The 25548-nt window shown below is 45.2% G+C and overlaps 1 protein-coding gene across 6 annotated transcripts in view; it reads right to left on the reverse strand.

Annotated features, from left to right (window-relative positions):
- Positions 1-22465, reverse strand: part of TARBP1 (TAR (HIV-1) RNA binding protein 1) — a 77796-nt gene extending 55331 nt beyond the window's left edge. For 4 of the 6 annotated variants that reach the window (XR_007909701.2, XM_008268249.4, XM_008268250.4 and 1 more), the window contains exons 1-8: positions 21488-22463; positions 17249-17346; positions 15569-15638; positions 11838-11986; positions 10442-10494; positions 8039-8136; positions 4662-4797; positions 1618-1714 (exon numbers count right to left, since the gene is read on the reverse strand). Coding sequence is in view for 3 of the 6 variants with exons in the window: in XM_008268249.4 (XP_008266471.2) it covers positions 1618-1714; positions 4662-4797; positions 8039-8136; positions 10442-10494; positions 11838-11986; positions 15569-15638; positions 17249-17346; positions 21488-22418 (1632 nt within the window). In the remaining 3 variants the exon portion in view is untranslated. Of the gene's footprint in view, positions 1-1617; positions 1715-4661; positions 4798-8038; positions 8137-10441; positions 10495-11837; positions 11987-15568; positions 15639-17248; positions 17347-21487 lie in introns of all 6 variants that reach the window. The other 2 variants (XR_011381509.1, XR_011381510.1) reach the window with 1 other exon arrangement.
- Between the last annotated feature and the right edge of the window lie 3083 nt (positions 22466-25548).

Genomic DNA, 25548 nt, shown 5'->3' on the forward strand with positions numbered 1-25548 from the left:
CCGATGGCAGGAGCCAGGAGTCAGGTGCTTTTCCTGGTCTCCCATGGGGTGCAGGGCCCAAGCACCTGGGCCATCCTCCACTGCACTCCCTGGCCACAGCAGAGGGCTGGCCTGGAAGAGGGGCAACCGGGACAGAATCCGGCGCCCCGACCGGGACTAGAACCCGGTGTGCCGGCGCCGCTAGGCGGAGGATTAGCCTAGTGAGCCGCGGCGCCGGCAATACTATATATTTTTATTATTTATTTTATAAAATATATATACTATATATTATATTTTTATATGTATATATTACTTAGGGGCCAGTGATGTAGTCCAGTAGATTAATCCTACACCTGCAGCGCCAGCATCCCACATGTGCGCCAGTTCTAGTCTGGCTGCTCCTCTTCTGATCCAGCTCTCTGCTATGTCCTGGGAGAGCAATAGAAGATGGCCGAAGTGCTTGGGTCCCTGCACCCACGTGGGAGACCCAGAAGAAGCTCCTGGCTCCTGGCTTCAGATGGGCGCAGCTCTAGCCATTGTGGCCACTTGGGGAGTGAACCAGCAGATAGAAGATCTTCCTTTCTGTCTCCTCTCCCTCTGCTGTGACTCTTCCTTTCAAATAAATAATCTTTAAAAATATATATATATGTATGTATACTACTTGATGTTTAAAATGAAGATTTCAGTTGCAATCCTTTAAAATGAAAGACTATCTGAAATATTTTCTTTAAAATCTTACAGAAAAGATAGCTTTAATCTTAAAAAAAATGCTTTTATTATATGAAAAGCACAATTTCCTACCAAAAAATGATTCCTCTCAAAGCCCCAAAGTGACCCCTAACTGAAGAAACCATTTAGGTCTCTCTCTCCCTTACAGCGGTGCAGCTTGAATTCCGATGACTTCCTCTGCCCAGGGGTCAGTGAGACTACTGGAAACCTGTTTTGTAATGCAAATTTTGCTGGAATACAGATTTACTTTTAAAGATTCACTTTAATTGTCTATGGCTGTCTATGGCTCTTCTTAGCTACAATGGAAGAGTTCAGAAGTCAACAACAAAGACCACAGTATGCTCTGAAAAGTCTAAAAACAATATTAGCCATCTGGCACTTCACAGAAAGCAAAAGCAAAAGCAGAGCAAGAACCACAAATATCCCTTGGGTGCCAATGAACCAGACATGGGTGGCAGGGGAGGTCTGGGGGAAACAGACCCAGGTGGCCCACCTCCTTTCCCAGTGAGCACCCGGCACAGACAGGGCTCCCAGGAACAAGCCGAGAGAACTCGTAAAACGCTGTCCACCAGGCAAGTCTGCTAGAGGCTCAGTGCCCAGGCTCGTTACCGGCACCTGGTTCTGGAAGACACCACCTGCCTCTTATACACTGAAACTCCAGGCTCCCAGGACAAGCAGGGGTGCGGCATAAACCACATGGTACAAACACTTAAGGCAAAGCGAGTCACTCTTACTCATCAAGCTGGTACAGGCCCTCCCCAAACCCAAATTTCCACATGCCAGCCGACAGCCACTCTCAGGAGCAGGCCTCCCGGATGACAGTTCTCACAGCCTGCTCCGTTACCGCATGTCCATACACCCCTCCATGAAAACTGACTTGCAAATGGAAGCATCAAAAGATGAACTCACCACATCCACCAAGTGCATGGCTGTTTGAAGAAGATAGCACTGAGCTGCCCCTCTCAGGAGAATCTGATGTGTGATCATGGTGCACTGAATAACGTCCCTGACAGCAAAACACAACAGGTGCAACTCCGTAACCCAAAGACAGGTCTGCTCGTTAATTAACTGGTCTGTTACAACATCTACAATTTATTTTTCTTTTTCTTTTTTTTTTTTTTCTTTATAACTTTTACTTAATAGAAAACTTTTATTTAATAAATATGAATTTCCAAAGTACAACTTTTGGATTATGGCAGTTCTTCCCCCCCATAACCTCCCTCCCACTCTCAAACCATCCATCTCCTACTCCCTCTCCCATCTCATTCTTCATTAAGATTCATTTTTAATTATCTTTATATACAGAAGATCAACTCTATACGGAGTAAAGATTTCAACAGTTTGCACCCACACAAAGTATAAAGTACTGTTTGAAGATTAGTTTTACTGCTAATTCTCATAGTATAACAAATTAAGGACAGAGGTTCTGCAAAGGGAGTAAGTGCACAGTGACTCCTGTTGTTGATTTAACAATTGACACTCTTATTTATGATGTCAGCAATCACCCGAGGCTCTTGTCATGAGCGGCCAAGGCTATGGAAGCCTCTTGAGTTCACAAACTCCAACCTTATTTAAATAAGGCCATCATCAAAGTGGAAGTTCTCTCCTCCCTTCAGAGAAAGGTACCTCCTTCTTTGATGTCCCCTTCTTTCCACCGAGATCTCACTCACAGATATCTTTCATTTAGGTCATATTTTGCCACAATGTCTTGGCTTTCCATGCCTGAGATACTCTCATGGGCTTTTTAGCCAGATCTGAATGCCTTAAGGTCTGATTCTGAGGCCAGAGTGCTGTTTATGGTATTTACAACATCTACAATTTCTAATGCTGAAAGTCACCACTGGTAGAATTTCAAAGCTATTAATTTTCCATGAGGACTTCTAGAAGGGCTCAATTTTAATACGAAAAAATCTCTTCCAAAATAAGACTGTAGGAGTGTGTGTTGTGGCACAGCAGGGTAAGCCACTTCTGGGAATCTGTATCCCTTATTGTAGTGCCTAGTATAAGTCCTGGCTAGTCTGAGTCTCCAATCTAGTTTTCTGCCAACATGCCTGGGAAGCAGCAGACAATGGCTCAAGTACTGGATTCTTGCCACCTACTGGTAGACCCAGACAGAGTGCCTGGCTCTTAGTTTCAACCTAGCCTAGGTCCAGCTGTTACAGGCATTTGGAGAGTGAACCAGTGGATGAAAAAAATCTCTCTCCCATCTCTGTTGCTCTGAGGCCTTCAAATAAATCAATACATCTCAAAAAAAAAAAAAAAAAAAAAAAAAAGAAGAAGAAGAAGAAGAAGACAACGATGACTATGGGCCGGTGCTAATGCATAGTGGGTAAAGCTGCCGCCTGCAGTACCAGTATCCCACATGGGCGCCGGTTTGAGTCTTGCCTGCTCCACTTCCCATCTAGCTCTCTACTACGGCCTGGGAAAGCAGAAGATGGCCCAAGTCCTTGGGCCCCTGCACCCATGTGGGAGACCCAGAAGCTCCTGGCTCCTGGCTTTGGATGGGCGCAGCTCCCACCGTTGTGGCCAGTTGGGGAGTGAACCAGCGGATGGAAGACCTCTCTCTCTCTCTGCCTCTTCTTCTCTATCTGTGTAACTCTGAATTTCAAATAAATTAATTAATTTTTTAAAAAAAGACTATAAGGAAGACACTTTTAAAATAAGAATTTAACACATAAAAATAATCTGAAATTGGTATTACTGTTTGATATTTTACCTTTAGTTTTCTACTTATCGATATAATAAAAATACTCAGTCTTTATTTATTTATTTATGTATTTTTCCCAAAGAAACCTTTTATTTAATGAGTACAAATTTCCTAAGTACAACTTTAGGAATATAGTGATTCTTCCCACCATACCTGCCCTCCGCCCCCCACTCCCATCCCACCTCCTCCTCTCTTTCCTATTCCCTGTCCCATTCTCCATTAAGATTCATTTTCAATTAGCTTTATTCACAGAAGACCAACTCTATACTAAGTAAAGATTTCAATAGTTTGCACACACACATACACACACACAAAATTTGAGAACAAGTTTTACAGTTAATTCTCATATACACACTCACTGAAGACAGAGGTCCTGCATGGGGAGTAAGTGCACAGTTACTCCTATTGTTAATTTAACAATTAGCACTCTTAGGAATGACGTCAGTGATCACTCAAGACTCTTGACATGAGCTGCCAAGGCTATGGCAGCTCTTTTGAGTCCACAATCTATGTCAGTATTTAGACAAGGCCATAAGCAAAGTGGAAGTTCCCTCCTCCCTTCAGAGGAAAGTACAACCTTCTTTGCTGATCACTGGCCTTATTTAAACGGGCCATGGCATAGCGGGTAAAGCCTCCGCCTGCAGTGTGGGCATCCCATATGGAGGCCAGTTTGAGTTCTGGCTGCTCAGCTCTCTGCTATGGCCTGGGAAAGCAGTGGAAGGTGGCTCAAGCCCTTGGGCCCCTGCACCCACATGGGAAATGCAGAGGAAGCTCCTGGCTCTTGGCTTCAGATTGGTTCAGCTCTGGCCATTGTGGCCATTTGGAAAGTGAACCAGTGGATGGAAGACCTCTCTCTCTCTGCCTCTGCCTCTCCGTAACTCTGCCCTCCAAATAAATAAATAAATCTTAAAAAAAAAAAGAATAAAATAAAATAAAGGGGCCAAAATCTAATAGTATATATCATATATATACTAACTTAAATATATGTACATATATATGTACATAAATATATACTATTGTATATATCATATATATACTAAGTTAAATATGTACATATTTAAGTCAGTTATTCATAAAACAAAGTAAGTTCAACTATGCAAATAAAAGATGTTTTAAATATCTTTCTTTCATATAAAATTAACAGCTCAAATATCCCAACGCCAACATTAACAAAAACCATTCACTGTCATTGAAAGATACACTCGTAGAAAATCATGGGAAATAACCAGGGGTCAGCATGAATTACCTGAGAGCCAGAAGCCCTTCTATGCCCAGGGCCTTACATCTTGGGATGTTTGCCAGAGCCTTAGACAGAAACAAAATGGGAACAGCACACCAATGTCTACTCGTCATCTTCTGAATAAACTTCAATAGGAAACCACCTGAAAGAAAACATTTTTAAAAATCAATGTCACCTGAATGAACACGGCAAGATGTTCAGCATCACTAGTCATTAGGGAAATAACGAGACAGCAGGTCACACCCTCGAGGGTGGCTCCAGTCAACAAGGCAGACAACAACAGGTGTCCGGAAGGGTACAGAGAAACCGGAGCTTTCTTCCTACACTGCTGGGAGGTGTGTACACCAACACAGTCACTGAGGAAACGGGGGGAGGGGGGGGTTCCTCATGAAGCTTACACAGGATCACCACCCGACGCAAGACCAACCTGAGCGTATATGCAAGACAGCTGAAGCATGTAATCACACAAAAACCTGCACATGCATATTCATTATTGTTTGTAATACTGGGAACAACCTAAGACCCACCAACTAGTGAACAGATAAACAATATATGCAACACCTATACCACAGAGTGTTATCCAGCCACAGAAAGGAATGAAATACTGCTACAAGCTGCAACACGGATGAAGCCTGAAAAATGCCACACTAAGTGCAAGCCAGACTTGAGAGGCCACACATTCAGTGATTCCCCTTCTAGGAAGCATCCTATAGATATACAGAAACAAAGTGGCCATCAGGAACTGTGCGAAGAGGAGAGAATAAGCAAGTGCTAATGGATGCAGGGTGTCTTTCCTGGGGTGATAAAAATATTCTACAGGGCTGGCACTGTGGTGTGGTAGGCTGAGTCTCTGCCTGGAATGCCAGTATCCCACATGGGCACCAGCTGGAGTCCTGCCTGCTCCACTTCCAATCCAGCTCCCTGCTAATGTGCACAGGAAGGCAGCAGAGGATGGCCCGAGGGCTTGGGTCCCTGTACTCATGTGGGTGACCTGGAAGAAGCTCTTGGCTCCTGATCAGTCCAGCTCTGGCTATTGCAGCCATTTGGGGAATGAACCAGAGGATAGAAGACCTCTCTCTGTGTCTCTCCCTCTATCTGTAATTCTGCCTCTCAAATAAATAAATAAATCTTAAAAAAAAAAATTCTGGAATTAGATGGTACCGATGTTTACACAACTTTGTGACTATGCTAACTAACACTGAATCAAATAATTAAGCAGAGCGATTTTAAAGTATGTGAATTATAAATCAGTAAAACTAGTGTAAAAATATTTCATGTTATTCCAAGTTTACTCCTATTTAGTAATATAAGTATTCTAGTTTACATTGTAGAGACTCTGCTAACCATGCAGGCGAATGGTACTTGTGTTATTGTTGGAAGCCATTCTCCTGCTTGAAATGCAAAGGAGGGGCCTGCACCTGCAGTGCTGGCATGCCATATGGGCACTGGTTTGAGGCCCATCTGCTCCACTTCCGATCCAGCTCTCTGCTATGGCCTGGGAAAGCAGAAGATGGCCCAAGTCCTTGGGCTCCTGCACCTGCGTGGGAGACCCAGAAGAAGCTCCTGGCTTCTGGCTTTCAGATCGGCACAGCTCCAGCCATTGTGGCCAGCTGGGGAGCGAACCAGTGGAAGGAAGACTTCTCTCTCTGCCTCTCTGTAATTCTGCCTTTCAAATAAATAATCTTTGAAAAAAAATGCAAAGGAAAAACAGGAGAGTCCTGATGGTTAAGCGGCACTGAGTATGTGCAAACTAAAACACTACATCTTTTTCACAGGCTATTTCTGACCATCCTGGATCTCATCATAACATCACTTCCTATGTGAGGTATAAGGAATCATGCTGTAGTCCTACTGTTTTCTCTACTCATGTGTGATCTTCAAGGCCCTGGGTCATGCAGTTGGTGGAAATGTCTGCCTGTTTTCTCAGATCAGCACTGTAGAATGGTTTAAGAAATCTTCAGAGGCTCCTAAGGAGGAATTATGTCTATCTTGCAAAGTACCTAGCACAAAACCAGATACACATAACATCTTCACTGGAAATGGATGACTGAAAAATAACCAAAAACTGCAAATAAATATTTTAATTGCTCTGTCTTCTGCAGACCCTAATGAAACCCAGTAAATCACTTTTTTTTTTTTTTTTGCCTAACACTTCACTCACGCCACAAGGAAGATGGCAACAGCCAAGGTTTGATTTCACACTCATTCAACATATTTATCAAGTGTCTACACCGTGCCTACCCATGAACCACAACCATGAGGCACTCAAATTCTAGAAATGCTTCCATTATTTCACTTGTGTGTGCTGTTGACGTGGGACGGACCAACATGGGCTGCAAACTAATCCCCATGTTGTTGGAGCCCCATAGCTTGAACTTCTGCATCTTAGCAAACTAAAGAATGGCTCTCAGAGTTAAAATTATCTTCTCTATTACCTAATTTAAAAAAAAAGAAAGAAATCAAATCAATTTTCTATACATTAAAATCTTTATATTCAGGCCATATTTTCTCTTCTTTCTTGGCTTTTGAATCTATTACCAGTGGTCATCTTGTCTCCCTCTTTGCAGATTCAATATGAAAGATATGTGTATTTCACACCCAGGGCCGTGCTGTAAGTCACAGAGGCAGGAGTGAAACAAGGACCCAGAAAGCACAGTGAGTCTTGCTGCAGCCCAGCAAACAAAATCACACTGGTTTTGTGCTTCACTTATCAACTTATCTCATCAGAAGGAAAATAAATCGCTGATCTGAAGAAGCAGCACACTTGTAGTACAGTCTTAACACAAGTAAGTGTATTTTTCCTGGTCTTTCAAAATTAACATCTATGAAGGGACAACTTGCCACAACTGACACTGTTTATAACACTTTCCCAAAACCAGGCATCTCTTTCTTCAATTTATTATACTAATTCTTAAAAGTGAACAGAAAAGATGACTAATTCCAATGCACTTTCCAATACAACTTCCATGTTACTTATGTCAATCCTGGAAATATGTTGCAAATGAGGGTACTTCCAAAAGCTCACAGAAAATGGAACTAAAAGATGCTTATTTTGATGCAAAAAAAAATCCATGCATATAAGGGGTATTCAGAAAATTCTTGGAATATAAGTATTATGAAAAATTATGCATGGATTTCTAAAATTTTTTGCACCAAAATGAAGTTTTCATTACATTTTCCCACAACTTCTGATGTACTCTTATATACTAGCCAAAGTATATATATTCACAATGGACACTTACATAATTCTGACAAAATGTGCACAATCCTGGAAAAAGGAAACTTTTTTGAAAATATTGATTATGACAGTCATATGATGGTCCTTACAACCAATATGCTAAAAAAAGCTAATACATTAAAAAAAACTCTTTAGTGGCACATACTCTTTATTTCTTCTGGAAGAAGAGAAATATAAGTGACTAAAAACTTCTGTAATTTCAATCCTAATGGAGAACCACTTCCTATGAGCTGGCCTGGGGACCTAGACAAAAGAGGAAGGAAAAAAAAAAAATATTGAAAAATCTATCTACAAATAAGTGTACTGAAACAAACAACAACAAAAAACAGACTATGGCCAAAAGTTTTTCAATAATAAATAATACAGTCTTCTTTTTTTCTAAACCCACATTTATTTTTCAGTAAAATTCTGAGAATCTTTCTGGCTATAGAAATATCAGGACCTTTTAGGAAACCAGATGAATTAATAAATTCCTATCCAAAACTGGCGCAGATCCTATTTATAATACTTTCCCTTACAATTACATATATACAAACATCACTAATTAAAATTTTAAAGTAGCCTAAAATAATTTTAAATTATATTTAACTGTTCCCAACATATAATCTGGTCATTTTAAATTTTGAAGTCTAAACTAAGAAAAAGGCATCCACAGAAAACACATATATTGGATAATAAATTGACTTTTGCAAGAGCACTTTTTAACACCTACTAATGTCACATTTTTTTTCTGCTACATGCGTCTTCCAGGAACACTGTCTGTTAACTGAATTCATCAGAGTGCTAGAAAACTGATGGCACTTCATAACAAATGTGTCTGTCATCTCTTTTAGAAAGTACCAAGAGGTTCCCATTGGTTTTACTGATCTCTCCAGCTGTCTAACTGCTTAAGAAAACTATTCAATAGTCATATGAGTTATTGAAAACAAAAAACAATTGGCCAATCAAGCATTGCTATCCTTTTACTAAACACAACTAAATACTAATATCATCTGGCCCAGATTAATTAAAAAACTTTAAAGAAAGTGGTGTGTTAGGAGGGAGGGTTGTTTAGAGATATACCATACAGAAGACTTATAACTGTAAATGCAGTTAAGCAACATTAGAAAGACAACATTAGAAAAGTGGGATATTCTGTGGCCAGCAGAAGGGTTTGAGTCTTGGCTGCTCTGCTTCCAATTCAGCTCCTGCTAATGTGCCTGGGTAGGCAGCAGATGATGGTCCAAGTACTCAGGGCCCCTGCCACCCACGTGGGAGACCAGGATGGAGCTCCTGGCTCCTGGCTTCAGCTTGGCTCAGCTCCAACTGTTACGGCCATTTGGGGAGTGAACCAGTAGGTGGAAGAACTCTCTGTGTGTGTATGTATGTGTGTTTCCCTCTCTCTGTAATTCTGCCTTTCAAACAAATAAAATAAACCTTTAAAAATTTTAATTAAAAAAAGAAGAGATGTACAAACACATAATTACTAAGCAAAATCAAAAGTTAAAAAAGGAAATATGTGTGAAGTGTTGGTTAGTCAAGTCACTACAATCTCTAAGAGGACAGAAAGCAAGAACAAGGGGGAATAAAGTAAGCTACATAAGATTTAGTTTCCAAAAGCCCAAGAATGGAGGGATTCAAGGTAAGAAAGAAAACAAAAAACAAAAACAACCACAACAACAAAACAAATATAGAAGGAACTACATGATTTTAAAAACAGTTAACTAGGGGCTGGCACTGTGGTCTAGTGGGTAAAGCCACCACCTGCAGTGCCAGCATCCATATGGGTTCAAGTCCGGGCTGCTCCACTTCTGATCTAGCTCTCTACTATGGCTGGGAAAGCTGTGGAAGATGTCCCAAGTATTTGGGCCCCTGTACCTTCATGGGAGACCTGGAAGAAGCTCCTGGCTCCTGGCTTCACATTAGTCCAGCTCTAGCTGTTGCAGCCATTTGTGGAATGAACCAGTAGATAGAAGACCGACCTCTCTCTCTCTCTCTCTCTCTCTCTCTCTCTCTCCCTTCTCTTTCTCTCTCCTCCCTCTCTTCTCTCTCCTTTCTCTCTCTCCCTCTTCTCTTTCTCACTCCTTGCGTCTGCCTCTCTGTAATTCTCCCTTCCAGATAAATAAATAAATATTTTAAAACAGTTAACTGCTTATTAGGCAACATAAATTATGCCCCATGGGGCCGGCGCTGTGGCATAGCGGGTAAAGCTGCTGCCTGCAGTGCTGGCATCCCATATGGGTGCCGGTTCGAGACCCAGCTGCTCCACTTCCGATCCAGCTCTCTGCTAATGGCCTGAGAAAGCAGCAGAAGATGGCCCAAGTCCTTGGACCCCTGCATGGGAAACCCAGAAGAAGCTCCTGGCTCTTGGCTTCACATTGGCCCAGCTCTGGCTGTTGCAGCCATTATAGGAATGAACCAATAGATGGGAGACCTTTCTCTCCATCTCTCCCTTTCTCTATCTCTAACTCTACCTCTCAAATAAATAAATAAATAAATCTTAAAAAAAAAAACACACACACACACATACAGTACTGTATTAATGCTGAATAACAGAACACCTGCTTACCTGCTATACAGAGAACTCTCTGAAAGAGCGTCCATCAATGGTCCAATAATAAACTAGGGAAAAAGGAGAGATACAACTGATGTTAGGTTGTAAGAGCACTTTGGAAAAGTCAGCTTGTCCTACTGCACAGCACTGCAGATGAGCTACTGTGAACAGAGCTGATCTCTCACCCTGAAGGTTAATTCAGTGATGGTTTGTCTTGGAGTGCACCTCAACTGTACTAGACCAACAGAGTACAGAATTTTCCCACAGGAGAAAACTTACAGCTTACTAACAAGAGAGTTCATGTGCTGGGTCAAGAAAGAAGAAAGGAGGGGCTGATGTGGTGGTGCATCAGGTTAAGCCACCACCAGCAATGCTGGCGTCCCACATGGGTGATAGCTCATGTCCCAGCTATTCCACCTCTGATCCATCTCCCTGCTAAGGCACCTGGGAAACCAGAAGAAGAAGATGGCCAAAGTGCTTGGCTCTGTGCACCCATATAGGAGACCTGGATGAACTTCATGACTTTGGCTTGGCCCAGGCCTAGCCATTGAGGTTATCTGGGAGTGAACCAGCAGATGGAAGATCTCTCTCTCTCTCTCTCTCTCTCTGTCTCTCTCTCTCTGTTACTTTCAAAAAAAGTAAAGCTTTTTGAAGAAAAAAAAATGGCATGTAAGGAGAAATGCATACTGGGAAATAAAGGTAGTAACAAAGGAAAAAATGTTTAAGCCCCTATACATAGTGATTAAAGGGGAAAAATTCATAATCCAAAAATATATTAGACACTGGTCAAAAAAGCAAGTTTCCATAAAGAGCAGGGATGAGTTAAGACACAGAAAAATATGAAAATACAGCAGCACAAACTCAGAGACTCAGAAAAGCAGACTCAGCATCCTCCAAATGGGGGAGGCTATCTGAGCTAAGGAGGTGATCATGTGATCCACAAGGCACTGCGACATACAACAAAGTCACAGCTGCAATCCCCGTAAGTCTCCTCCTGACAGATGAAGTATCGACTCTAAGAGACATGGGCCCGAAGGCAATCTCTGCTTAACACAGTAGACGACAGTGACTCGGTGACTGACGCTAGGTGAGTAGCATCAGCCAACAAGTCACAGTCGTTCAGTGATTCAGAGCTGGCGGGAAAGAATCACCTGAAGTCCTCAACTGTGGTTTTCAAGCTGTTTAGAATCCGGACAGCACAGAACCACTTTCTCACAACGGTCATGACGCAGGCAGGGCTACCACTCAGCGTCTCCACAAACCCCACGCGCTTTTTTCCAAATATGAGAGCTAGCTTTAGAGAAACAAGATATGCTATGTACAGATCTATAAAATGCACCTTGCCAACAGAGTCCTACAAGACGCCTTTACCTCGCGAGGTATCCCAAAGATCAGGATAGGCTGCCCTCACCTCAGAGAATTCTGGCGAAAATGGAAGAAGCTTTGTTTCATACAGCTCCAAGAAATGGATAACACCTTCTTTGGTCAGGATTTTGTTTTCGCTTTCAAACATTCTTTTATAAATACACATGTGCCATGATGGGTGAAAGAGCCAACATCCTACAGAAATAAACATTTAATGTTGATATTCAATTCTTCGTTTCTCCACGTGCATGAAATACTTACAGAGGCATACTCTAACTTGTTCTAGGCAAAGGTGAGCTTGTTTTTAACCACGTGTAAAGGGTGTTTACTGAATATGCAGAATAATTTCACTACTCAGAATTCCCCATTCAGTTGCACTTAGAGTAACTACAAACAAATGTTACAGCTGCTGCTGTGTACAAATATTAAATATTACCCAAGGTCTGCAGGTTCGAACTTGAGATCTGGAGTGATTTCAACCAGTTTTTATCTTACCCTACTTTGATCCATTTTTTAAACAGAAATCTCAAACTCCATTCCTCTGCTTAAAACCCAGGGCTTTTACTGTAAAATCCCAACAAGGCAACAACCGACCCTGACGACCACTCCGGCCTTTAGCCCCTCCTCTGTGTGCCCACTACACTGCAGCCTCTCTGAGGCTTCTGCTCTGCCCAGGGAGCTCTCCCACCTCAGGGCTTGTGTCCCAGGCGCCACCTCCTCTGCCAGGGACCCTACACAAGCCTCCCTGGTTACCCGTCTCTCTCTATGCTCCATTTCACCCCCTTCCAAGTTCTCACGGAGCCTACAATCAAAACTGTTGCTCATGGAAAACAGACAAAACTCAAGTGAAAAATACTGCCTCTGTGTCACCACTTCACCCCTATTGCTCAGCATACAGTGTTGGACCCCAGGTAAGTATCTGTTCATATCTATTAAGGAGGCTTCAGGAAGTTCATGGACAAATGGAATTAAAAGATAGTGTGAATTTTCCATCAACTTTTGGAAGCCCACTGTATACAAATACTGAGCAAATAAAAAATGGAATAAATGTGTACCCTAAAGGTACTTTGACTCTTTATAATATCCTTTAATTCTGCTACAAAAAAAATTCAGGGGGCCGGCGCTGTGGTGCAGTGAGTTAACACCCTGGCCTGAAGCGCCAGCATACTATATAGGCACCGGTTCTAGTCCTGGCTGCTCCTCTTCCCATCCAGCTCTCTGCTATGGCCTGGGAAAGCAGTGGAAGATGGCCCAAGTGCTTGGGCCCATGCACCCGCGTGGGAGACCCAGAAGAAGCTCCTGGCTCCTGGCTTTGGATCAGCGCAGCTCTGGCCATTGCAACCAATTGGGGAGTGAACCATCGGATGGAAGACCTCTCTCTCTCTCTTTCTCTCTCTCTTTCTCTCTCTCTGCCTCTGCCTCTCTATAACTGTGCCTTTCAAATAAATAAATAAACAAACCTTTTTAAAAAATTTCAGAATTTTTAACTCTTGATATACTATAAGGGTTTGGTCCACTGCTTGCCAAGTTCACGTTCAACTCTAGCAACAGTAATCTTTCAAACTCATTCACTGGTATTTGATATGATTTGCCAAGGGCTGTTGACCAAATGTGCTAATAAGAACATAATTTTAATAGTAAATGCACAAGTGAAGTCACAACAGAATTCAATTAAATTCTAGCCCCAGGTGGGACTGTGGCTGCTTATGATCTGTGAAAAATCCCAGGGTATCAGAAAACAAGCACAGCAATCAGCTGAATACAGCTCAATTCCTGGGGGTCAAACTATTAAAAGTGGCAATTATCTAGAGTAGGCACTAACACCCTTTACCTAGGTTGATTCTCATGTGTAAACACAATAGTGTAGCATTTTATCTTCCTATGAAAACACAACACCACTGACCTGCATTTAGTTGTTTCATCTAAACATAATTCCATAAAATCATTTTAGGAAGCTTCAGCTTCATATTATTTATCCTAAAAAGTTTCATAATACCTGTGCAGTAGTGATTAGGGGCTTAAAAACTGTATTTAAAATTGTATCTTGGGCCGGCGCCATGGCTCACTAGGCTAATCCTCCGCTTGCGGCACCAGCACCCCAGGTTCTAGTCCCGGTTGGGGCGCCAGATTCTGTCCTGGTTGATCCTCTTCCAGTCCAGCTCTCTGCTGTGGCCCGGGAGGGCAGTGGAGGATGGCCCAAGTACTTGGGCTCTGCATCCACATGGGAGACCAGGAGGAAGCACCTGGCTCCTGGCTTTGGATTGGCACAGCGCTGACCGTAGCAGCCATTTGGGGGGTGAACCAACAGAAGGAAGACCTTTCTCTCTGTCTCTCTCTCTAACTCTGCCTGTCAAAAAAAAAAAAAGAAAACTGTATCTTGGAATTTTCTCTTCCAAAGAAGGCCACGATACAGAATAATCACTGACACCTTCCTAAAAAAGGAACCCTAACATCAATGGAAATGAAGAATGGAAAGCAGTGACAACATATTCACACCAAAGGGCTGGGATGAGGAAGGTGGACAGGCTCCAGCATCGTGGCGCAGCAGGTTAAGCTACCACCAGCAACACCAGCATCCCTTATCTACACTGCCTCTCATACCCCGTATCAGAACACCAATCCAAGTCCCGGCTGCTCTACTTCCAATCCAGGTCCCTGTTAGAGCACCCAGGAAGAAACAGAGGATGGCCCAAGTACTTGAATCCCTGCTACCCACATGGGAGATATGGAGGGAGTTCCTGGCTCCTAGCTTTGTCCTGGCACAGCCCTGACCCTAACAACCATTTGGGGAGTGAACCAGTGGATGGAATTTCTTTCTCTCCCTCTCTGTCAATCTGCCTTTCAAATAAATTTTTTTTAAAAATAAAATGTAGAAGATACCATTCTTATAACATTTCCAAACGGGCCAGCACCTTGGCACAGCTGGTTAAGCGACAGTCTGCGGTGCCAGCATCCCATATGGGCACTGGTTCTAGTCCTAGCTACTGCACTTCCGATCCAGCTCTCTGTTAATGGCCTGGGAAAGCAGTGGAAAATGGCTCAAGTGCTTAGGCCGCTGCACCCATACGGCAGACCTGGAAGAAGCTCCTGGCTTCAGCTTAGCCCAGTCCTGGCCGTTGCGGCCATTTGGGGAGTGAACCAATGGATGGAAAACCTTTCTGTCTCTCAGTCTCTCTCTCTGTAATTCTATCAAATAAATAAATAAATCTTAAACACAACACATACACACACACACACACACACACACACACACAACCAAAGAGCCCCTATCTTTTAAGGGGATTCTTGCATACAAAAGTATTTGCAGATGAAATGGTACGAGGTCGCAGAATAGGCCTCAGAATCACTTGGTGCAGGAGGAGGAGGAGCGTCTGCACATGACACAGGAAACAAGGCTGGCACAGTGGGCTGCTGAAGCGGGTGAAGGATGCACTGCATACACTAGTCTCCTTCTGTAAATGTTTGAAATTTGCCAAGCCAAAGTTTAAAAATGTAACCGTATCTCCAAATGACAGACAGATCTGCAGCCACGTGAGGCTATGTTCCTGCAGACGATTTAGGGACGAAGACAAAGGGATGTGGATATACTGCGGAGGGGATAAACACCGTGAACAACCTCACGCAGAAGGGTCGATCAGGAGTGCTAATAGCTGGTAGCTTCCTTTTGTCTGTTTTCTCCCTTACACTTTCCTATAGCTTTTCCCAATTATCTCTAATGAGCAAGTCTGAGTTAGAAAATCAAGGGGAACATATCAGTGCTATAAAAGCAGTAATTACCATTTTCCTCTGACACCGCGTATTCAAACAGATTGTTTAGCTTTGGTAAGACTGGCTTTATAACATGTATCTAAAAAATAAGAACAAAAAAATACAAAATGAAAACATGCCTTTAAATGCTGGGAGGAATTGTCATTGATTTTTATAACAGCAGCCATTTTCTTTTTACCCCTATGTCAACAACAACGAAAACAAAAATCCTGTCTAAGGAGCCTATCCTGCCTGTGCCTGAATCACAGTGTGGTTCAGATATGAAAACTGAATGGCAAAGCTAACAAACATAACCTAGCGTAGAGTTACAATAGTGTCTACATCTAGAGAGGACCACTAATTACGTCACATAGCCTCAACTGTCCTGGGAAGCAGGTAGGGCTGACAGTACCAACACATCACAAAGAGGAAAAAAACTGAAATACTTTCTGCAGTCACACAAGTTGTTCAAAGTCACATATTGAGAAACAGCTCAGCGTTCAATGCTCTTCATACTATTCTGACTTTGCTGCAGATAGCTTTGCTGCCGTTTAATTTATGTGTCTTTCAAAATACAGGTAAATCCAAGTTTTTACATAAATTATCGGGGGCCTTAATGCATTTACTAGTTAAAGTTTATTTGAATTTAGGAATGCTTTTTCTTTTCTTTTTTGTTTTTTTTAAAGATTTATTTATTTATGTGAAATCCAGAATTACATAGAGAGAGAAGGACAGGCAGAGAAAGGTCTTCCTTCCACTGGGTCACCCCTCAATTGGCCGCAACGGCCGGAGCTGTGCCAAACCAAAGCCAGGAGCCAGGAGCTTCCTCCAGGTCCCCCACGTGGGCGCAGGGGCCCAAGGACTTGGGCCATCCTCTACTGCTTTCCCAGGCCATAGCAGAGAGCTGGATCGGGAGTAGAACAGCGAGGACTCAATTCGGCATCCCATATGCCGGCACTGCAGGCGGCGGCTTTTCCCGCTACACCACAGTGACGGCCCCACTTTTTCTTTAACCCTTATCTTTGCAGCCATATGAGCACATATGTAACACAGATGAGTAATTACTTTAGCCCACAAACAATGCATGGTACACAAGTGGAATGCACCTTTCAGCTGACCCCTTAGAAGTCCACAACTTACAGACTGAGAGCCCCTCCAGCAGAGGTTCTCAAAGTGAACCAGGTAAAGCAGTGACTTGCAACGCTGGCATATGGGCTCTGCTTCGAGTCCCCGCTGATGCACTTGTAACCCAGTTCCCTGTCAATGGCTTGGAAAAGCAATGGAAGATGATCCAAGTGCTTGAGCCCCTGCACCCATGTGGGAGACCCAGAAGAAGCTCCTGGCTCCTGGCTTCCACATGGTCCAGTGTTGGCTGTTGTGGCCATCTGGGGAGTGAACCAGCAGATGAAGGATCTCTCTCTCTCTCTCTCTCTCTCTGTTTCTCCTTCTATGTAGCTGTGACTTTAAAACAAATATTTTTTAAAAATCAAATAAGACTAAATTTTTATGACAGTCTAAGTCAGTTGAAAATATCAGTTTCCTGAAATAATTTACACTCCAATTTAAATTGCATTTATGCAAGTAAATAAAGTATACTTAGCTTCTATTATGTTATATCCAAGTTGGTCTTTTTCACTGCTTTTAATGAACGTTCAAGAACAATAAAAATTGCATCTTTTGTAGGATTTTCTAAAATATGAAAGTACTTACCTGATTTCCTTCAAGAGTTTCCATAATTAAAATATAATTTTCCCAAAACTTCAGAAGTTCATCCTTTTTCTTCTCAGACCACCAAAACAGACTTGGGCCTAACAAGGTTTAAAAGAGAAATTTAGTTCTTCCTCTTGGAAATGCCACAGTTTTTTAAATTTTAAGTTTTTAAAGTAATGCCATTATTATCAGATATTGTAATCTCCAATGATGAAGGTTACCCCTGTATCAAAACTTAACAGGGGCCAGCATCGTGGCATAGCTGATAAAGCCACCACCTACAATGCTGGCACCCCATATGGCTGCCAGCTCAAGTCCAGGCTGCTCTACTTCCCATCCGGCTCCCTGCTAATAGACTGGGAAAGCAGGAATAGATGGCCCAGGTGTTTGAGCCCCTGCCACCTATGTGAGGTACCCAGATGAAGCTCCTAGCTCCTGGCTTAGGCCTGGCTCAGCTGGCTGTTGCAGCCACTTAGGGAGTGAACCGGAGATGGAAGATCTCTATCTCTCCCTCTCTCTCTGTAATTCTTTCAAATAAATAAATCTCACAAAAATAAAATAAAATAAAATAAAATAAAATAAGCAGGACTTGGGAATTCAAAAGGAAGCATTTTTCTAAAATTAAGATTATTGTTTTGGGGGCCGGCACTGTGGTGCAATGAGTAAAGCCACCACCTGTGACACCGGCACACCATATGGGCATTGTTTAGAGACCCAGCGGCTCCACTTCCTGTCCAGCTCCCTGGAAAAGCAGTGGAAAATAGACCAAGAGTTGGGGCCACTGCACCCACATGGGAGACCTGGAGGAAGCTCCCAGCTCCCGGCTTCAGCATGACCCAGATCTGGCCATTGAAGCCATTTGGCGAGGGAACCAGCAGATGGAAGATCTCTCTCTGTCTCTGTCTCTCTGTAACTCTGTTTTTCAAATAATAAATAAATTTTTTTAAAAAACTGTTTTTGGAATACTGGATAAGAATTGCAGATTTGCATATATAAATCCCACTTTCTCTCCCTAAGAACCTAAGAACAGTAAAAGACTTTTCAAAGACAAGAATGGGAAAAGCAGGAGAGCAGACAATAGCAACAAAATCCAGAATCTGAAAATCAGAGAAAGTCAACTCAAGAAAAGGAAATTTTAAGGTGACCTAGGGAAAGCCAAGAAACAATTTGATCTGCACTATAAAATTCCCCAAACCAAAGGACTTGGCAGAAAAGCTACTTCTGAAAAGTGGGGCTACACAAAAGAGGACTTTGTGCACAGTGTTTTAACAAAAGCCACATCCTCAAAAGGAGTGAAGGTGGTGTTAGGGAAAATGGAGGCAGAGAAATTATTGTTACCTCGGTTCTTTGTCTCACATGGAAGAAGAATTTCCAAGCAAAGAAATTTAAAAGGATTTATTAGAATCAAGGACCTCCAGCCAGAGCAGCGTGGAAGGGGGCTTCCAAGAGAGGAAAACCCAAAGGGACTGGTGGCAGTCAGCTTTAAGTACAATTTTGAAGGAAAAAAAAAAAAAAAACTTGACAATCAGAATGGCATTCAGTTACCGTGCGGGGACAAAAAACCATCAAAAGACCTCTTTAATAATTCTCCAACCTGTCTGGCCTGCGAAGGGTGGGATAGGTAACTTGTTTTCACAATAAGCTGTGAGTTCAGGAAGCGCTCCCTTGCTATTCTCAAGGTAAATTTGGAGATTCTGAAGGCAGGACAGCCTGTTTGTTCTTGCTGAAGATACTATCTATTAACTCATCTGATTCCTCAGTGGGAACTGATTATCTGGAGGAAGTAAAATAGTGGGTCTCTGGACTGAGGCATGGACACAGCTGAGGCCAGTCCTAATGAAAGTAGGGTTCCGAAACCATGTGTACTCCTTAGGGTGCTCAGACCCCTGTCTTTCTGCCCCCTTAGGTCCCCAAATGCTGGCCAGAGCTTCACTGTCCAGTAGAAGACCTCTCTGCCAATCCAAGAAAGAGGAAAGATCTGAAAACGCACCAGAGATGACCCAAGGAATGGGCATGGCCAGATCCCTTCCAGTGCTGTTCACGTCAACCAGCACCACTCACGTGCTTACAGCTTTACGTATGATTTTGATTCCTGATTTTTAAATGCAGGCATCTAGGGATCATCAGAACTGGGGAAACGTCTACTTTAAAGATCAAGGCCAGGGGACAGCATTGGTTCAGCTGCCACCTGTGGTGCTAGCATCATATATCAGAGCACCAGTCAGTCCCAGCTGCTCTGCTTCAGATCCAGATCCCTGCTCAGACACCTGGGAAGGCAGAGGAAGACAGTTTGAGTGCTTGGACTCCTGGGTCCCTAGATGGAGTTCCAGGCCCCGGCCGTTGCAGTCATTTGGGGAGTGAACCAGTGGATGGAAAATCAATCTTCTCTCGCTCTGCCTTTCAAATAAACAAATAAATCTTTAAAATAAAGATCAAGGTCAAAACAAATAGAAAACAAACCTGGGAAAACAAAATCATGCAAGGAGAAGAAAACTTAAAGAAAAAAAAATATATCTTGGGCCCAGGGCTGTGGCACAGTAGGTTAATCCTCCATCTGTGGCAAGGGCATCCCATATGGGCGCCAGTTCTAGTCATAGCTGCTCCTCTTCCGATCCAGCTCTCTGCTATGGCCTGAGAAAGCAGAGGATGGCACAAGCACTTGGGCCCCTGCACCCGCGTGGGAGACCCAGAAGGAGCTCCTGGCTCCTGGCTTCAGATTGGCGCAGCTGTGGCTGTTGCAGCCATTTGGGGAGTGAACCAGCAGACAGAGGCCCTTTCTCTCTGTCTCCTCCTCTCATTATCTGTAACTCTACCTCTCATATATATAAAATAAAATCTTAAAAGAACAATATCTTAAAGGAAATAAGATAGTGTAGTTATAAGAACAAAGAACTATTTAAAAAGAGACATTTCAAGAACAACAAAAGAAAGATTTCACAAGCACTAGAATTTGATAGCAAAAACAAGAAACTCACAGAAAGAGGAAATAATAAAAATTGCCTGGGAAAAAAACAGATGAAAATCCTTGGGAAAAAAGATGCTTTGAAAATCAGTTCAGGAGGCTTAACATCTAAAAAGAGAATAATTGAAAGGGAGGAAATTGTCCATGAGATAATTCAAGTTTTCCTAGATCCGAAGAACACAACTTCCAGATTTAATAGGTGCACCAAATGCCCCAAACCATCATGACAACAGACCTGAGCCAAAGCTGTGGAATTTCAGAATGCTGAGAGCACACATCTCACACATGCCCGCAGCAAAGATGTTTTAAAGAAGCAAAGATCCAGGACCATTTCAGACGAACAGCATCAGAGACGCAGTTAAACTTTAAACTTCGGAATGGACGTGTCTTCCACACAGGAATTCCACCCTCAATCAAACCATCACCAAATGCGAGGGCAAAATAAAGGCACAGCCTTAACTTCCACTTAGGGTCTGGAAAGCTACCTGGCAACCTTGCTCTTATCAGCAAAGAAACAAACGCTGGAGGACCGACAAAACCCCACACTTACGAGGGGCTCCTCAGGGAGCAGCAGGACCGAAGAGGCCCAGCCGTGCCTTACCAGATGCTGATCAATTGTCAACACCTGCCTGCCCCTGCACGAGGGGCAGGGACCCCTGAATGCCCAGACACCACGCGGAAAGCGACTGCCTCAGGGGTACGGTAGGGAATCCTGCAGTGCACAGCTGCTCCGGCGGGAGCGCACGACGCCAGCACCCACGACCTCACAGGGCTGACCTGAGGAACACGTTTGATACTAGTAAATCCTGCTCCTAACAGAAACACCAAGGAAAATTCCATGCGATGGCCTCTACGATGCTTAATTCTTACACCCAAGACTCAATTCATAGGCTCATAAATAATTCATAATTGAATCAGAAATTATAAAAATTCTTTCAATTTTATAGACATCAACCCCACTTCCTACTAGAACGGATCTACCACGAAACAGCGTAAATCGGGGAGTGCATGGGCTCAGTCATCTTCCTGAACCATCTCACAGGTGCACTATTCCACCCTGTTCTCAGGCCGTCCCCAACTGCAGCGACTTACGCCACTTCGGAGAGCCCCTTCGAGAGGAGCAGCCCAAGGTTTTCAGGCTTTTGAGGGGGCCATCCGGAATAACCCAATTCTGTACGGATCACGCAGACGACCCCCGAAGAGCTGGCCTTTGGGGGCGAGGGCTCCCTCGGGGGAAGCCACATCAGGCCGGGCTGCAGGCGCAAAGTGGCAAGTACCGTTTGCCTCCTGGGGGCTGCAGGTGCAGTCGGCCCCCAGCTCCGCAGACACCTCCACCGCCCTCTGCAGCAGGTAGCGCGCTCGCTTGCGCGTCAGGGCGTCCTCCGCCTGGCCCAGCCCCGCCTGCACCGTCCTCCAGAAGCGCCAGCAGCGCCGGGCGTCCGGCCCCGCCTCGCGCGCGCAGGGGGCGCGCTCCGCGCCAGGCTCGGGCAGCAGCTTCTCGGCCAGCGCGCTCAGCACCAGCAGCTTCGGCCCGACGTGGCCCGGCCCCGAAGGCGGCCCCGTCGCGGCCAGCCCAGCCCACACGGCCCTCAGAGCCGCCCCGCCGCAATGGCCCAGCGCCGGCAGCAGCCGCCCGGCCACCAGCGCCGCCGCGTTCTCGGCGATCTCGGCCTCATCCTCGTCGCCGCCCAGCGCCAGGGCGACGGCGGCTTGCGCCACCCGCTCCAGCAGCGGCCCGTCCTCAAGGGGCCGCAGGCAGGGCCCGATGGCTGCCAGCACCTCCACGGCCGCCTCGGCGCCCGGCGCGCGCAGCCCAGCGAGCAGGTCCCGCAGCGCCTCCTCCGCCAGCGCGGCCGCCAGCTGCGGGCCTCCGGCGAGGCGGGCGCACGAGCCCAGGGCCGCGCCCGCCGCCCTCAGCACGCGCCGGCGGTGGCGTGGCAGCGGGCCGGCGTCCGGGCAGCCCGCGGGACGCCCGCGCAATTCCCGCAGCAGCGGCACGAGGTACCCTGCGGCGACCTCGCGCGCCGCCTCCGGGAGCGCGCCGCCGCCGCCGCCGCCGCCGCGCGCCTCCTGGTCCTCGAGCCGCTGCAGAAGGAAGCGCAGCGTCTCCACGCGCTCCGCGGACGCCTCCCCGCGGCACAGCGCCCCGAGCAGGATCCGCGGATCCCGGCTCTGCGAAAGCAGCGCTTCCGCGAACACCCACTCCATTTACCGCGCGCGCGCTACCGGCACCAGCCTGCCGGAGGAAGGCGCAAGCGTGCGCGAGTGCGTGCGCGTGCACCTGCCGGGTCGGCGGCTGGCTGCGTGCGCGTGCACCAGGAGGGGGAACTGTAACCTGGCTTCGTTTACCCTAGAGTGCCTTGGGCTGTCTCCACAAACAGGGCGTGGACCCTACCTGGTCCCTCCTTTCAGAAGGAGAAAGCCCTCGTAAAATGTTAATGGAGCATCTACATACGCCAGCTCCATTGATTTCTGACTGGAGGTTTGCCTGCCCAAGGCGTTGAAGCAGGTGTCAGCTGTGAGAGTAGGCCAGACGGTCAACTGTGAGATGTGCATCCAGTCTACCTGCAAAACAAACACACTGCCTCCCCTGAAGTGGATTCCGGAGATCCTCACTAAATGTAAATAATGAGAAGTCAAGAAAGATTTAAGGGCAAGGCCAAGGATGAGCAGTGCTTAGAATAGCTGTGTGCTGGGATGAACACATGAAGGTGCCCACACCAGCTGTCAGCGCCACATGCCCAAGTGCCTGTAGGGTGCAGAACTTCTCACACAGTGCATGTGCTCCCGTGTACAAACTCAGCAATAGTCTGAGTGCCTGTGTTTTCTGCCTTTCTGACAACATCTGCTAAATATAGAAACGGGAAACCTCATCTTAGCGTGCAACACGGCAGGTCTGGTTCCTGGTTCAATACCAGGCAAACTGAATCAGCGCCATGGGTTTTCTGCTCATAAAATCTGTATCTCGTCAAAGGAGAAGACTCAATCCCATTTTCAAGGAGCTTGACCTATAATAAACGTAATGGGTAAAAATAAGCTGGTTATTTAAAGTTATTTTGTATAATTGGAAGTTACTTAAAGGTATTTATCATTACTTATGCAAGACTTTTTCCATATTTCACTCATTCTATTTTCCATTGACAGAATGCATTATTGATTATTCTAAGTCGATTTAGAATGTCAACAAATGTCAAAAGCTTTTAATGTCATGTACCAACAAATATCATTCACTTCAGCATATATCAAACAGAAGTGGGCAAAAGTCTTAACAAATGAAAATAATAAGCCCTCGAAAGGGTATTCAGTGTCAACAGTCATTAGAGAATGCGAATTAAACCCATAATGAGACATCACTTCACACTCATGAGAATGACTTACATTTAAAAGATTTCAAACACCAAATGGCAATGGCCAAGGATGGGGGACAACTGGAACTCCCATCCACTACTGGTGGGCAAACGGTACAACCACTTGAGAAAACTTTCTCAGAAAGTCAAAATATACCTATCTACTCCATGATTTGAATATCACCCTCTAAGTATTTGCCTAAAATAAGAGAAAGCATAAGCCAGCAAAAAGGCTTGTAGAAGAATGTTTTGGCAACATTTATCCTTATGTCCAAAAGCTTTTAACAAAGTAAACGTCCATCAACAGAAAAGGGACAAATTGTATCTCTGTATACTACAGTGCAATAAAGGAGAATGAATTACTAATCCGTGTGACAACATGAATAAATCTCAACACAAAAGAAGCCAGACACAAAATTCACATCCTCATAATTCTAGGAAATTTAAGAATGGACAAAATCTGTGGGATAGAAACGAGAAGAGTTTTTGCCGAAGGGCGCGTTGAGATTGACGAGACAGGGGCACAGGAGGACCTCCTGAAGAGATGGGAATGCTTTAGCTTGATAAGGGTGTTTGATTACACAAGTTGCACATTTGCCAGAATTCCCTGAAACCCCCCCCCCCCTTTTTTTTAAAGGCAGAGTGGACAGTGAGAGAGAGAGACAGAGAGAAAGGTCTTCCTTTGCCTTTGGTTCACCCTCCAATGGCCGCCGCGGCCGGTGTATCGCGCTGATCCGGAGCCAGGTGCTTCTCCTGGTCTCCCGTGGGGTGCAGGGCCCAAGTACTTGGGCCATCCTCCACTGCGCTCCCTGGCCACAGCAGAGAGCTGGCCTGGAAGAGGGGCAACCGGGACAGAATCTGGCGCCCCGACCGGGACTAGAACTCGCTGTGCCGGCGCCGCAAGGCGGAGGATTAGCCTGGTGAGCCGTGGCGCTGGCCTGAACCCTTAAGATCCACGCATTTCACTGTTTTATGCATTTCTACTTGGTTTTTTAAATGATTTTATGTAAAACAGTAAGTTGGCCTCAGTGTCCTTCCTTGTTGCCCACAGATCAAAGCACAGCTGCAGAGCATGGCATGGAGGCGCCCAGGACCTGTGGCAGACGGGCCAGGCTCGTGGCCCGATCCACTGCCCTGCCTGGGTTCCTGGCATGCAGACCTCTCTCTTCTTCATGCTCACACTTGTCAGGATCTCAAGCCCGATGCCAGCCCCTGACCAGCAGGGGCAGCGCAAGCACTCCCCAACAAGGCGAATGGGAAGGGTAAGGTCAACAGGTGATGAACACATCACAAGCACCCGTGAGTTCTGTCGAAGCAGGAACTGCTTTATTGAAGAAGTGTGCAGGCTTATAAAGCTTACAAAGGACATGAGCAGTAGGGGAGCCAATCAGAGAAAAGGTCACACAGGCATGGGTGGACCACGCACAGGGGCACCTTAAGTAAAGTATAGGGATCACGCACTGTCCATGTGTCCGGAACTAAAGCGGACCTATCCCTGCTGGTGGTCTGATCTTACGTAGCTTAACCACAGCAGCCGCAGACACGCCCCTCAAACATCCGCCAGGCGCCATATTGTAATGGAGGTTTTAGGCAATGCCCAGCACACACTGGCTTCTCTGCGGGCATGTTTCTGACCCACCGAGGTAGGCCGGTGTTGTTTTGCTTTGTTTTGTTGTCCTGATCCATATCTGATGGCCTTATTTCCTCTTTTTCTTTTTTTAACTTTTTTTTAAACTTTTTTTTTTTTTTTGACAGGCAGAGTGGACAGTGAGAGAGAGAGAGACAGAGAGAGGAGCCAGGTGCTTTTCCTGGTCTCCCATGGGGTGCAGGGCCCAAGCACCTGGGCCATCCTCCACTGCACTCCCAGGCCACAGCAGAGAGCTGGCCTGGAAGAGGGGCAACCGGGACAGAATCTGGCGCCCCGACCGGGACTAGAACCTGGTGTGCTGGCGCCTCAAGGCGGAGGATTAGCCTGGTGAGCCGCGGCGCCG

The sequence above is a fragment of the Oryctolagus cuniculus genome, chromosome 13 (genome assembly GCF_964237555.1).
Source record: "Oryctolagus cuniculus chromosome 13, mOryCun1.1, whole genome shotgun sequence".
Lineage (NCBI taxonomy): Eukaryota > Metazoa > Chordata > Mammalia > Lagomorpha > Leporidae > Oryctolagus > Oryctolagus cuniculus.